A 15,027-nucleotide genomic window follows, 5' to 3' on the forward strand; every position below is an offset into this window, starting at 1 on the left:
AGCACCTAAGAACTATGGCATTATTATTTTTAGGGCATTTTTGGTTTCTCTAGTATCTGTATAAGATACCTAGGTTCCGCTTATTTACCACTCTACCTACATCCTACACCAATTTCACTCACTGCAGTATGTGCTCAACAAGGGCCCTGCACTGAACTGGTGAAGTAAGTAGTGTTCCTAGATATCAGTTCCCAGGACATGTGACAGAAAACTGTCAACTGTTAACATTAATTGAGGGCAGTTTCTGTCTTGTTCCAGCTAAGCTCAATTTTATTAACAATGCTTAATTTTGAAGTTTGGGTACTTTTTAGCAGTAACTAAAAGTTTTCTTTTCTTTTCTTTTTTTTTTTAATGTGCTCTTCTCATCCCCCACCATGCTGAAAACGGGCAGTGTGAACACTGCAAGTCTCTCAGACAAAAAGCAATACCTACACAAGGGAGCTCATTCACAGGTGGCTAAGAAAACAGGAACTACCACACCAGCCTTAATTTTTACAGTTTACCAAAATTTTCCTGAACTCTAATGACTACTAACACTTTACAATATTATTTACTGTTTCTTAAAAATTAAAAAAAAAAAAAACCTAAGCAGAAAGCATACAGGAAACTAGATGTGAGTCTATACAATGATTTACTTTTGGCATGACAGACTTTATTTTGGCACTTTTACAAATTTGCTTTACAGCAGTGACAAAATATTTGCCAGAAAATTCTTTTCCTGGCACAGATATCCCAAGCAAGTTATTCTACAAATAGAATTGCACTGTTTTGCACAGTTAGAGGTATACCCACTACATTCTTAGCCTCCGTAATTGAGGGGCATTGTGCAGCTTTGGAAGGGCCCATCATTTCCTTTTAATCATCCTAAACAAGGTGAATTTCATCTGTAATTGGACGGGAATTTGGGAATTAAGGCCATTAAGAATTCAGATACAACACTATTCCAAGTGTTACTTTAGTTTTGTTTGAATGAGTTCTGTGGCGAGTCCAGGGAAGGTTCTCAAACAAAGGAGTCAAACATTATTGAAAGTGAACTTTATGCTGGAAAAGTTGCAGTTCTTGCTGTCTTCTTTCTACTTCCATGGCTCACAGTTTAAAAATAAAATTAACGGTAAAATAGAAAGTAGAACAGAACCAAAAAATACTTTGTACGGTGAGTACCCAGCCAGGGTACCCCCATCCCTCCAGCTCCTCCTCTGGCATGACTTTTCCTAGAAACATCCATCCTAAGTAGCAAGACTGTCATTTATCACCCAGAGCCTCCCTACCATTCCCTCCAGCCCCATGGAGTGGCTGTAGTGTTCCACACAGGAGTTCTTCTACCAATCTCCCGGGGAGCTTTGACAGATAAATGAAACTATAGGACTGAGCCCCAGATACCTACTTCCAGAAAGGTCCCTTCACTTCTTTGGAATTTATACTTTGAAGAGTAAATTGCAAAAGAAGGCATCTTTCCCAATATTGCCAGTAGCTATGTTATAAAGGTTGCAAACCTTGAAATCCCTGGCAGCCTTCCTATCTTGTACCCAAACACATGCAGGACGATACACACATTTCCTCTGGACAATTCAGAGGTGACTCTGGTAATAAACAGCCTTGCTGTTGGGCTCTTTGGTCTTGACTTACAGACACCATGGAATACTCAGAAATCAAACCCACATCATTGGTGAGAGCAGACGGTCTGTCATAGCAAAGGGGAGATGTACATTTGATAAAAAATGTACAAAATTTATAACAGTGACATTTTCAATATCAGGCCACATGATTTATTCAGTAGTTTGTTTGTTCCCAAATTACAATTTATGTCTATTCATAAGACTACAAAAGTTATCATTAGAATTGTCTGTGCTTATAAAATACCAACTGTTTTTTAAACTGTTATATATACTCATTAACACCAGTCTGCAACAGGTTACATAGAATCATAGGCACTTCAAAGGCTTAAAAGATGTTTACAACTTAAATGCACTATTAAGAACAAAAACTGATCTTTTTTTCTTTAAACTCTTCCTCGTACCTTCAAATTGCAAGAAATTAACAAGCACAGTGGCCAAGGAATCTGCAGCAACTTCTCAAAATACTGTTAGCATCTTTGGGTTTGCTGAGGCTTGTCAGTTACTCATATCAAATCCTCCCAAAAGAAGATCTGATTAGATTGCTAGGACTAAACAGCTTCGTAGTAATAATCCAATTTTACACATTAATTTGCTGTTGCAAATCTGCCTGAAGCTACAGGCAATGAAAAGTAAAGCAAGTGTAAAATGGATAGTCTGACATTTAAAAAAGTACATAAAGTAGGTTTACATATTTGAAAAAAAATCACATATACACTAAATTGCCATTATTGTAATCATTCAAAGACAAATTGCACCGTGACAGCTACAAAAGGCATAAGGTTTTGTTTTTTAGGAAGGGGACAAGAAGGGAGGGCAGAGAAGAGGGACAAGAGATAAATTAACAAAGACCAACTTGGTAAGGTCAATCAGAGACATGCTGATGAGGGGAACGGCAGTCGTCTTTGAACCAGAGGACAAACACAATCATTTTGAATTTGCACATAGATGTTCAACCCAATTCCATGAATGTCAAGGGTTTTCATAACATAATATTTTGCCACTGCTATTCACAGAACACTGCAGATGTTAAATTTTTACTTTTTATGTCATTCTAAAGAAATACATGAAAAGTTTTAAATACAATGGGATTTTTATCATTAAAGGGCCAGTGTGGCTCTGTAATGAACAGAACAAATAACAAAGATCTTCATTATTCTATGCCAAAGCTTTATTTTGAAAAGTTCAGTGATCTCCCAAATAGAGACACTAAGTGGGAGCTTTATGCATAAAACTCCTTAGTAGGTGCCTTCTGGTAAGCTGCGCTGGATGGTTTGCGCTCCCCAAGGTCATAGCTTCCTTCGTCTTTCTTCCTCATGCGGTACACCAACAGCAAAATGAGGAAAATGGCGAAGAGAAAGCCAATCACCCCACCAGCGATGACAGCTGAAACAAGTCAAAGGGAAGAGCTCTTTACATAGGTTCGAGGTTTTCAGGATTAGTTTGGTCAGTTCCAATCTATTGACATTTTTATAAAAGGTTTAATTTGGAAACCCACGTTTTAAAAAGAATGATCTGGATTCAATAATGCCATGCTTCATAAAGGTATATAATATCAACCCCAAAAGCCTCCATAAGAAAAATCCAGCTGCAACCTCAACTAATCCTGCACGTTCAAACACTTGCGTTCAGTGCTTGTGTTTCACAGTGTACACTTCTAATCACAATGAAAGGACAAAACATGATATAACAGAGTCAAAAAATTGAAGAATAAATACCAAAAAGCATGCAAATATCTTTCTATTCTTGAATTTGAGGAGACCCTCACACAAATCAGGTATTGTTAAATCTTGCAAATCTTCTCCTTCAAAACAAGTATCAATACAGGCTTCAGTGTATTTCTCTTATCAGAAATTTCTGGGACCAGGAGTGTTTTGGTGTATGAACTTTTTCAGATTTTTGAATATTTACCTATGAGGAATGAGATATCAGGTCCAAGTTTCAACACAGAATTCATTTATGTTTTCACAGATACTCTGTACACATAGCCCAAAGGAAAATGCATACAATTTGAAAAATAATTGTATTCATAAATCTAAGTTTGTGTAGTGTGCCTGTGTTTTGGGTGTAACCCATCCTGAGCTCAGGAAGTGCCTTTTCCCACTTGTGGCATCATGTCAGGATTTAAAAAGCTTTGGATGTTTGGAATATTCTAGACTCTTAGGTCAGTAGTGATGCTCAACCTGAACTTTCACCAGATGACTTTCAATTAGAGGCAGCATTCTTATCATGTGGGAAACATTTGTGCTTTTTCCTCCTCTAAAGTTGATTTTGAACTCCAGGCATGACCTAGAACATAGCCCTCTGTCTGGCATCTCCAACCTTACCCCCATTCAACAGTTCTGGGTCTAATCACTCTTACTCCTTCAAGCACCTGCCACTTTGACATCCTTGCCATGATGGACTGTAACCTGGAACTGCCTCCCACTTCAGTCTCTTATCAATGGCTGGCTGAGGGATAGGCTAGAGGAGTTAACAGAAAATGGACAAAGTAGTCCTAACCTCTCATGTGTCATTATGAAATAATGGCTTCCAGGAGGATGGCAACATGCTTTACTATGGCCATTATATGCCACCTTTCCCAATGAGGTATCTTTAAGTTCCTTTCCACTTGACCCTGCTGGCAACTCACCTGCTAGAACTTCTGTCCGTTTAAACAGATTGTCTGAATGTTTCTCTGTATACACATCTGTACTTTTTACAGCAGGGCCCAGCTTCTCTTCTGCCTCAGAAATGCCAACTTCTTCCTTGTCAATTTCTTCAGGTGACTGATGTGGAGAAGAAAGAAAACATTAATATCACTCTTCAAAGATGTGCTAGGAAGAAAAAATAATAATAATAATAAGTACATCCTTAATTTCCTTTATCTTTAAAAACAAGTTTAGTAAATAATAGGAATAATAATTTGTATGATGTTTTATGCCCATGGCTGAGGCCCCATTTGGACCCATGTAGCTTGTGTTTTTGGTATCATGGGAGCAAAGATAGGTAGTTAATGAGGTCATAATTTAAGATTCATGTGCATAGTTATTTTAGTTGACAATTCTTAGAATCTTTACTTTCCAGACTGGGAAGATGGCTCTGTCCATAAAGTGTTTGCTTGCCTTACAAGCATGGAAACCTCAGTTTAACTCCTAGAAGCCACAAGAAAACACTGGGTGGGGGCATGGTAGAATCCTAAGGCTCTGGCTAACTTCTTAAGTGACTTCTAGGCCAATGAGGCAGCCCATCTCTCTCTCTCTCTCTCTCTCTCTCTCTCTCTCTCTCACACACACACACACACACACACACACACACATCTTTTGAGTAGAGATTTTGTTCAATTGCTCTGCTGTCCTCAGCGGTTAAGAGCACTGACTGCTCTTCCCAGAGGTCCTGAGTTCAATTCCTAGCAACCACATGGTGGCTCACAACCATCCGTAATGAGATCTGGTGCCCTCTTCTGGCCTGCAGGGACACATGCAGGCAGAATTCTGTATATATAAAATAAATAAATAAATCTTTAAAAAAAAATCCCTCAGATGAAGATGTGGCTCAAGAACCTCTGATTTAGAGCAGTTAGGTTCTAGTGAGCTGTCTGGTCTCTATCAGGTGAAGTCCTTTCTCATTGGCTAACACTGTTGTTGGGAAAACACTGTCAACTCTCTTAAGCTATAAAGTCAGTAGACAATGAGCCTTCTCTCTAGCCAAACCTATTCTAATTCTTCCTAAGAATGTCCAGTCATCTTCACCAGAGTAATATGCCATGTGTCATTCAGTTGCTTTTTGAAGGCTGGAATTCATCCTAGTCAAGATGGCAAAAGAACTAAGAAAAGAGTTCGTTTTCTTAGACTGCCTCAAAGTCACCTTTATATCTAGGAAGGACTACAAACCAGACAAGGGGGATTCATTTGAACTCTAGCGGTCAATGGGGATCAATGGGTCCCCATCTCAGTGATCATAACACATGAGGCTTCCATCAAACACAGTAATAATATGTGATAGTGTCATTTTCTTTTCCAATCTACAAGAAAGCCTGTCCTGCATAAATATTAAGTGGCCATGATTTCCATGAATTATCATTTTATCACTGCATAAATACAAAGCCAGGTTTCTCTGCTTTCTGTCAAAGTATAGAAGAAACCATGGAAGGTCCTCCCAAGTCCTGCTGTGTCCAAGCAAAGCAAAGGAGAGAAGCCTATTGGCAGTATTTTGCTGGTTCTCTCCATTTTCTTCTTATGGAATTCCATGGTCAACTGGCTGCCTAGTAGGGCAGGCAGCAGATCAGAGAATGGCTAATCTGAGTCCTCACCAAGGAAGCACAAGCTTCACATCTCATTAGCAATGCTTTGGTTGTTATGCTGTTAGAAATTAGGAAAGGGAAGAGTAAAATCAAGCAAGTGGATAATCATGTGTATCCAGGAAAAGAGGTGAGTGAATGCTGCAGGAAATGAGAAAGACACTGAAACTTAGACCCCCAAGTTTATGCAGTCCTTAGCATCTTTGCTCCATTATTAAGACAAGCCATATGGCTTCACCTCTTGTTATTTTAAGTCTCTAAAGTCATTTAAGAGTTGACTTGTTAAGTTCACTTTAACTCAACTTCTGAATAAGAAGGGGACAAAAAAAATTCATTGGAGGGATGATCTAGAATGCTCTCCATAGAAATGGCACTTAGAAGAGTGGTCAGTTAGTACACAAGCCTCAAGGTGCTCCAGATGGCGCAATCATTTTTAAGTTGAAATACTCAGCTGAACAGAAGAAGCACAGGCTCTACAATGGAGAAACCACAACCTAGTACAGAGCTAATCTGAAATGCCTCTTACATAAATGTCTGTGCAAACTGGAATTATGAAAAAGGAAGCACAGATAATTAAATGAAGCCAATTGAATGTTTATTGAATCCATGTCTGGCTGTCTCGAGGCTGTGAAACTGTGGTGGGGAAAAGACTATGCTTCACAAAAACAAGGAAGGGCTCTTTTCACTCTTCAGTTGCATAGATGTACAACAGACTAGATAGAATATCTGCACCTGTGACAGTAATGCCTATTCAAAAGCAGAACCTTCACTAATGACATCTTAGAGGCAAGGTTTAATTCAGTCCAACCATGTAACTATAAACAGAAAATTACATTGTTATTATTATTAGTTATGATCAATACCTTCATTATCATCACCTAGAATGGTATTTGACACACACTGAATAAACCTCCCACGAATGGATGAATTCTTGATGCTATATTAAATACAACTAAAATAGAAATATTTGCACTAAAATGTCCAGGGATCTCTAATTTCTAAACCAGAAATTTGTTAACAAAAACTGATTCAGTTACTTTGTAGGATTAAATTTTACAAACATAAATCAATTTTCAATCCATACTTGTCAGTAGTCCAGAAATCTGTTTCAAACTGGAGTTTGTTTAGGATAAAACTCTTAAGAATTGAAAGCCAAAACTTTCCCTAGAGTGTGTCTGACTCCAAGATATTGAGTTTTAATGGCCACAGAGTTGAAAACATGCAAGAGAAGAGGTCAAGTAAAACTGTTGCAGAGACCAAGGCAATCTTCCCACAGGCACACAAGCTAACTGCCACACATGCTCTGACGTATTACCCATCCTACCATCAACAGCACCTGCTACTTTTCATTTCTTCCGTCCTCATTTCTTTAATTCATTCAACTTAGAAACCAATGGAACAGCTCCCCAAAAATGCTAAGTATACCTGTCCTAGTCCTCACAGCATATCTCCTTGCCTTCCTGTTTCCTGGCTGTGGATTCAGTCTGCTGACAATAGTACCAATGCTCTGTGAGCCGAGAGAGGGTGTGTTAATCCACACAGAGCTGAGCTCTTGGCTACTGCATGTCTACAGGGAGCCACCCATTTGTGTAATGACTTCAAAGTTCCATGAGTGGGGAGAACCAAGAAGAGGAGGAACAGGGTACTCCACAGGTAAGAAAAGCCTGCCTGTGTTCCTGCCAGCAGAGGGATGCTTCTTATCCCACAACACCTGTCAGGAAACAGCATTTCAAAACCTGCATGCTGCAAGAGCTTGGCAGTATCTTATTTCTAAACGAACAGATGGGTGAACTGAAAAATGGGATACTTGTGTTGCTAAGTTTTCATAAGCAGCATGCCATCCCTGAAGTGTGTAAAGTCTACCACTAAATTATTACACATGCTCACTTGATGATCTGGCTTGAACTCTTCTGCTGTACCAAATTCAACTAATGTTTATACAATGCTTACCAGGCCTCAGGTGCCTGCTACATATAATCACATCTAGTCTTCCTAATGATTCAAGAAATTTGACTAGATCCAGGATTCAATGCTTAGGCCTTCACTGGACTCTAATATGCAGTTTCCATATCAAATAGCTTACCTATTAGTGGATGGCTAGTTAAGTACAATATAATGCTAACAAGGTCAAATGCATAAACTCAGTGTTTTCATTAGCTAGTAGTTTCATTCTGTTCTAAGGCCAACTATCTCATTGTTATTAAATAAGCTCTCATGACAAAAAAATACAGGTGCAGGTGTACCAGGTCCACGTGTACCTTACAGTGGAACAGTTTGTGCAGCACCTACAGTGGACCTATACACTCACTGAGACCTTAAGACAAGACCTGGGGCCTCAGTCCTTAACCTGTTCCAGTGGATCCAAAGTTCACCATGTTTTTTGACATGAGGGAAAAAAAATCTGATTTAAGCTAAATAGAGTTTGCTTCATAACTATGCTAAAGAAGTTCCATAAGAAAGAGCATCATGTTAAAAAACAGTGTATTCATAAGGAAGATAGGCCTCCGTGGGAAAAATAGTAAGCATGTCAACCAGAAAATATTGTTAAAGAGCAAAGAGCCATCTACAGCAATAGGACAGAAGGGCTGTTTGTCTCTAAATAATTTCAAGTGAGGCCTCTCAAAAGAACTGTTCTGTATAGTCAAAAGAAAGGAGTATTCCCAAGTACATGCTAATGCAACACCAAGCAAGTGCACCTTGGTCTGAGCAGGCGTAATGCTTTGTGTCTTCAGCGTCATGGTTTCCACTTTGGGGGCAGCACTAGTGAACGAGATCTTTGGAATCAGTCGGGATGTTGTCAGCTCTGAACTCTCTATGTCTTCATCAGCTCCTAGGAAAGAAGTGAAGATGAGCTGAGCATGTGACTCATGACACATATGTGTACATTATCAGGCAATGCCACTGTATATTGATTCAGAATTACGCTTTCAAGATGCCAGTCCTGAAGCTTTTAGCACAAACAGACCTGTTTGCAGTGAGTTTGCAGGGGCTCTGGGTAGCATGGCAGTTTGTTTGGTTTCGGTGTTTTTTTTTTTTTTTTTTTACCCCTGTGTTATCACCTTGAACCCTTTCCCAGTAACCCTGTTTCTCTTACATATTCAATCATTTCTGCTACAAATGATATTTTTGTCAGTGTTGAAACATACCATCTCAAAAACCAGAACCAATCAAAGCATGAAAAGTGTAAACTGTCTTTCAATTGACTGCTTATCTCATGGCAAGCCTCTGGCCTCTCTCAGGTTTTACAGCCGACTTTCCCAAAGATGGTAGGTCCTTCATTAGCTCCTGTCCTCTCCATCTCCTCTACTCTACCTGTTCCTCTCACTTGGATTTACCCTGTCAGCCACTATTGATACTTTTTGTTAAGATCATCAATGTCTTCCATGTTGGCATATCCAATGGCTTTCTTTTAAGTGGTACTCAATCAGCTCTTCTCGTGTTGGTTGGATAAATACTCAAAAGCCCATGTGCTAGACTGGCCATCAATTCACAGTGCTAGTAGAAGATAGTGAAACCTTTAAAACAGTGGTTCTCACCCTTCCTAATGCTGCAACCCTTTAATACAGTTCCTTATGTTGTGGTGACCCCCAACCATAAAATTGTTTTATTGCTACTTCATAACTATAATTTTGATACTATTAGGAATCATAATGTAAATATCTGATATGTAACCACAAGGGGGTCATGACCCACAGGTTGAGAACAACTGTTTTAAAAGGTGGTCTCCAGAAAGATCAGTCATTAAGGATCAGTCCCTTGAAGAGGATACTGTGACTATAACCCCTTACCTGTTTCTCTTTTATTAATTAACCACCATAAGGCACTCCAAGCATGATGCTCTGCCCGGCTATTGGCCCAAATGCAAGAGGTCAATCAACCATGGACTAAATGGCCAAAACTGTGAACAATAATAATTTTTCCTCTTGTTTAAGTTGCTAGTCTCAGATATGTTGTTATGGTAACAGACATCTGACTAACATATTCCTATCACCATTGGACACTGTCACCTTCCATCTCCTTGATAAATACTATTTCTTTGAGAGTTTACAACTTGCTAATTGTCTCCTACTTTTCTGTCTATTATAAGCAGGCATATCTATCCTCCTCCCTCAAAATGGCAGATAACAAGTATTCTTTATGGCTCAATTTTAACCTTCCCCGTCTAAAAAGATTTCAAGTGTGTGTGTGTGTGTGTGTGTGTGTGTGTGTGTGTGTGTGTGTGTAATTATTGCTTAACTATTTCCTCCTATACTGGAAATTCCAGAAGGCCAAGATGTCACATTTGCTTTGCTCCTTGAATGCCCAATAGTGTCTAGGGCACTACAAGCTCTGAGCTCATAACTGGTATGTATTCATTAAGTGACAACTGAGATTTAAATCTGAAATGTCCCCCACAGATTCATACTTTATGCACTGTTCTCCAGCTGAGGGCACTGCTTGGGAGGCTGTAGAATATTTGAGACATGATCTAATTGAAGAGCACAGGCTGTTAAGGACAAGCCTTTGAAGGTGCTGCTCTACATTTCCAGATGGAACCAAATGCCTCATGCTCCTACCACCACAGACCAAGCCACCTTGCCATGCCTCCCCCTCTGTGATCCTCTGAAACTATATGCAAAACAAACCATTATTCCTTTAACTTGTTTCTGTCAGGTTTGGTCACATTGATGAGAACAATAACTAATATGGTGACTAAGGCCGGGCGGTGGTGGCGCACGCCTTTAATCCCAGCACTCGGGAGGCAGAGCCAGGCGGATCTCTGTGAGTTCGAGGCCAGCCTGGACTACCAAGTGAGTTCCAGGAAAGGCGCAAAGCTACACAGAGAAACCCTGTCTCGAAAAACCAAAAAAAAAAAAAAAAAAAAAAAAAATATGGTGACTAACCACTGGCTTTCTACACTTGAGAATTTCTGACATGCAAATGTAACACTGCTTTTAAGTTAATCATCTGTCGAATTTGTACAAAAAATTAAAAACAGACTCAACCTAACAAAAACTAATCTGCTTCCTCCAATGAGACTGAATGGATACCTATAAATTCCTCAAACCAAATCATGAGAGCATTTCTCACAGAATCATATCCATATGATAAGAAGCGTTTTTGAAAGGAAGAGCTAATACAGAAATAGCACAAAGCCAGGTCTGGCCTTTTAATATTACCAGCTGTCTCCTTTAGCTTCAGAACATGTATACCTGTTCTTATAAGTGAAGAAATGGCAGAATACATTGGGAAAATATAGGATTTGGCATTAAAAAAATTCCCAATCCACCTACTTCTGGGTCTGGAATTTACTACACTGAGTCCAAAATCTTCACCTGTGACACAAAGTGGATAATTTTCTCTTAAATGTGTACACAGAGTAATGTGTCACTTAACAATGGGGTTGCAAGGCAATGATGTTGATTTCCTTGTGGAAACATCACCATATATGTACTTAGACTAAGAGAAAAGGTTCACTACACACTAGCTACATGTGTAAATATGTAACACCCTCATGCACACACAGACACACATCAAGCACAAGAGGGCTGGGATGTGGCTCAGTGGGATTAGGTGTAAGATCCTGGGTTTGATTCCTAGCAGATCTAAAAGAAGCCAATAAAAGAGAAAACAGTGTAATTAAGAGACTTGGTGAGTGCAGAATGTTTTATGATATATATCTTATAAGTAGGAGGACACTGTAAAATAATGATAATGAATATAATATTCAACATCAAATATCAAGTACAAACACCAGTAGCATGCTGTTTATTATCATTGTCAAGGATTACATACTATAGCTAAGTATATTGCTGCACTTGTACATGACCGGCTGGTTTGTGTATGCTCATGTCACTATGAACGTAAGTAATGGGCTCAACTATAACAACATTATTAATATGATGTCATCAGCTGATAGGAATTTTTCAGCTTCTGATACAACATTGGGAGATCATCATCATATATTCAGTCCATCGCTAGCCAAAATGTCATTATGGGGTACGTGAAGATGCATCAATCACAGATGTGATAATATTTAGAGGTAAACTGTACATGTAAAATATTATGTAAGCCATTAATAATGACAGCTCCAAAAATACATGGCTCTTTCATAGTAGCCTACCTAATTATGCATCAAAGTTTGACATTTGTTACTTGATTTGTTACTACAATGAGTCATTTTCTTTTCAATGAATCATTTTCTTAATAAGAACAAAATCTCAATGAGGAATGATAAGTTTCAGTTAAGGGCTTTCAAGACCCCTCCTCCCCTTGTTCCAAAAGATTCCAAACATGTATCACCCAACTAGGAGCGGGGAGAAGCTGAGGAAGAGATATCTGTCAAGGAGAAGATGCCCTCAAATGGGCATTTTAGAAGTCAGAGAAAGATGCAGATCCATTCCAGCCTCTGCTTACATTATCATAAATGAAAAGATGGACTGTCTTGTCTACCAGAAGCTAGGGTACTCCCTTGATAACCTCTCTCCAGGCTCTGGCCTCCAGCCTGAAACAGCCCACACAGACAGAGCCCATCTCCATTTCCCCTCACACACTACAATGCCAGCATCAGTTTCATCCTTCTCTGGTCTTCTCATCACAGAGATGTTTCAAAGCTCCCAATGTATTTCCCCTCTCTGCCTTCCACCCTCTGTGTAATAACAATGCTTTCTACTTATGCTATACCCCAACCTAAGTTCATAGGTGGAAACATTGTCTCCAACACAATATTATTAAAAGGAAGGGACTTTTAAGGAGGTGATTGGGTAATGAGGGTTTTGTCTGCTCTAGTGAATGAATTAGCACCTTATAAAAGAAGCCAGTGGGAAGTTGTTTGCCTAGTCTATAAAAAAAAATGCAGCAAAACGATATAGCCTTCGAAGCAAAAAGCAAACGCTCCCACCTATCACATCTGCTGGTGCCTTCATCTTTGACTTCCCATCCTACACAACCAAGATATTTACACTTTTTTTTAAGCTACCCACTCCAGAGTATTTTGTTATAGTACTCCCAAATGGGCCAAGACGATTTAGGACATGTATTACAAATAAAATATTTTCATGGATGAAATTTGGAAACACAGATGGCTAAAGGAATAAAGAGAAGTGTCTCCCTAACACAGAAAGCACTGTTAATTGTTTTTTCACTGAAGCGTTCCTAGAATGAATGATGTCTGTCCTCACGTTAAGTAGGTAGGTTTGTTTGTTTTGTTTTGTTTTTTTTTCCTGCTGGATGGATAACTATCTTCTGTAGCTTCATTTTCCAACAAGTTTTTCATTTCTAACAATGGAGTTCCACTCCCATGAACACTCCTGTTTTATGGTGTCCCATTATTGTTTCACCATTAAAACCTCATCTCATCTCTTGGAATTCGTTTTTCTGTTTGCTTTCTTCCTTCTGTGACCTCCTGTCCTCTCCTGATTTTGAGGCTCAAATCCTCTGAATTTTGTGCCTGAAATGCATGGTGCTTTTAGCAAGAGGATTTACCTTAACCTTCTGAGGACAACCAAGAACAGCAATAGCCTATATTGTTTTGGAAGTAAGTCTCTTGGATCAATACCATGCTTTACTTTTGATAATCAAATCTGTAGTTCTACTCTAGGGTCAGAGCATGAGTCTCTTTGTTTATGATGGAGGGAAGAGTCTACTTGTTTCTTGAAGAGATTTTCAGCTATTTACCCTGAGAGTAGCACCACTTTCACCCTCCATTTACACCATTATCTCTGGGCACATGTGGCCTTTTGCTGTGTTGTGGTTTGTGTCTTGGTGCTGGCCAGTGTTGGCCAGTTCAGACTCCTCATGTCTGCTAAGACTGGTACTGTATGCCCACGTGCTTCTAGCCTTTGTGGCTTTTGTCAGAGTTACTGTCTCACTTTTCTGGTGAGGTCATGTCTTATTCTTTTAATATCACTTTATCTTGAATGTGGCAGTTTTTTGTTCAATTTGTCATCTTTAACCAGAAATCTATTATTTATTTATGTTGGATTGTACCTTCTGATGTCACAAAACACATGATATTATAATGATTAATTTTATTTCTAGATTTCTCTTAATGGATTATTGCTCTCTTGAGGACAGGAAACATCTTTTTCTCCACGTGTTTCAGGAGTTCAGGCCTTGGAGTAGCACGTAACAAATGCTTCGGAAGGCTCTGTTTGTTGTTCCCATTCAGAATCCATATTTATATAATGAGGGTTCTCTTCCCCTTGCTGGAATGCCCTCTATGGGCCTTCAGACATTCTGTTCTAGGCCATTTGCTTTCCTACTGGATAGCATGAGAGGAACTAGTCCAGGTGGCACATTGGACAGAACACTGAGGATATAAGTGTTTCCAGCTGGAACTCAGCATCTGCGAAGCAAAGCCTCTTAATGGTGGAACAACACAAGAGGTAAAACAATGAGGGACTGAAAGATAACCCTTTCTCTCGGGCCCCACTTCCTGGTCCCTGTCCCAGCTCCATTACTTTCTGACAACCTTACTGTATGGGATAAAAGCAAGCTCCTTGGATTTTATCATGTGAAAGTGGAAATTATAACAGAATCAGGGATATCTTTATCATAGGGTTGTTAGATGGGATAGAACATTGCCCAGCACAAAGTGCTTCACAAATTTTAGCTACATACAATACTACCTTTAATTTGAAAAACAATGTCTACAACACAGCTTGGCATAGTTTCTAAAGTCAAAATCAGTGCTTTTTCTGTTTTTTACACAAAAATCTGCCTAAAGCTAGATCTGCGACTGAAGAAATTTGCCCATAGTTAAGCTTTATCTCCATCTAGTCCATTTGATGAGTGGGCTCAAGGCTTCAAATGTGCCACTCCAACTAACTGGATGAGGTTGGGAGGCATGTGAGCACTGTGCCCCTGTTTCCCATACACTAAAAGTAAACACAATCTTGGGAGTTGTACAACCTCTACAGATCCACAACAACCCTGGATCATAAGCTCTGTGAAAAAACAGGGGACCAGAAAGACCCACATTTATTATTTCTGAGGACATTTTGAAATGACAGTTAGAAGGGCCTTTTGAGGTGCTAAACAAAACAAAGGCCATGAGTGAAAAATATTAATAGTATTGTGGCTACAGAGAGCAACTCTTTCACACTCGTTCTGCATGTGTGAGATGATCACACTCCCTTGAATAACTAGGGCTAT

General features: G+C 39.3%; 1 protein-coding gene across 1 annotated transcript in view; it reads right to left on the minus strand.

The window, feature by feature from the left end:
* Window positions 1-612: 612 nt before the first annotated feature.
* Sdc2 (syndecan 2) overlaps window positions 613-15,027 on the minus strand; it is a 109,343-nt gene continuing 94,928 nt past the window's right edge. The window contains exons 3-5 of the mRNA XM_059247175.1: window positions 8,589-8,722; window positions 4,246-4,381; window positions 613-2,999 (exon numbers count right to left, since the gene is read on the minus strand). Of these exons, the coding sequence (XP_059103158.1) occupies window positions 2,836-2,999; window positions 4,246-4,381; window positions 8,589-8,722 (434 nt within the window). The 3' untranslated portion in view covers window positions 613-2,835. The remainder of the gene's footprint in view (window positions 3,000-4,245; window positions 4,382-8,588; window positions 8,723-15,027) is intronic.

Source organism: Peromyscus eremicus, chromosome 20 (assembly GCF_949786415.1).
Source record: "Peromyscus eremicus chromosome 20, PerEre_H2_v1, whole genome shotgun sequence".
NCBI lineage: Eukaryota > Metazoa > Chordata > Mammalia > Rodentia > Cricetidae > Peromyscus > Peromyscus eremicus.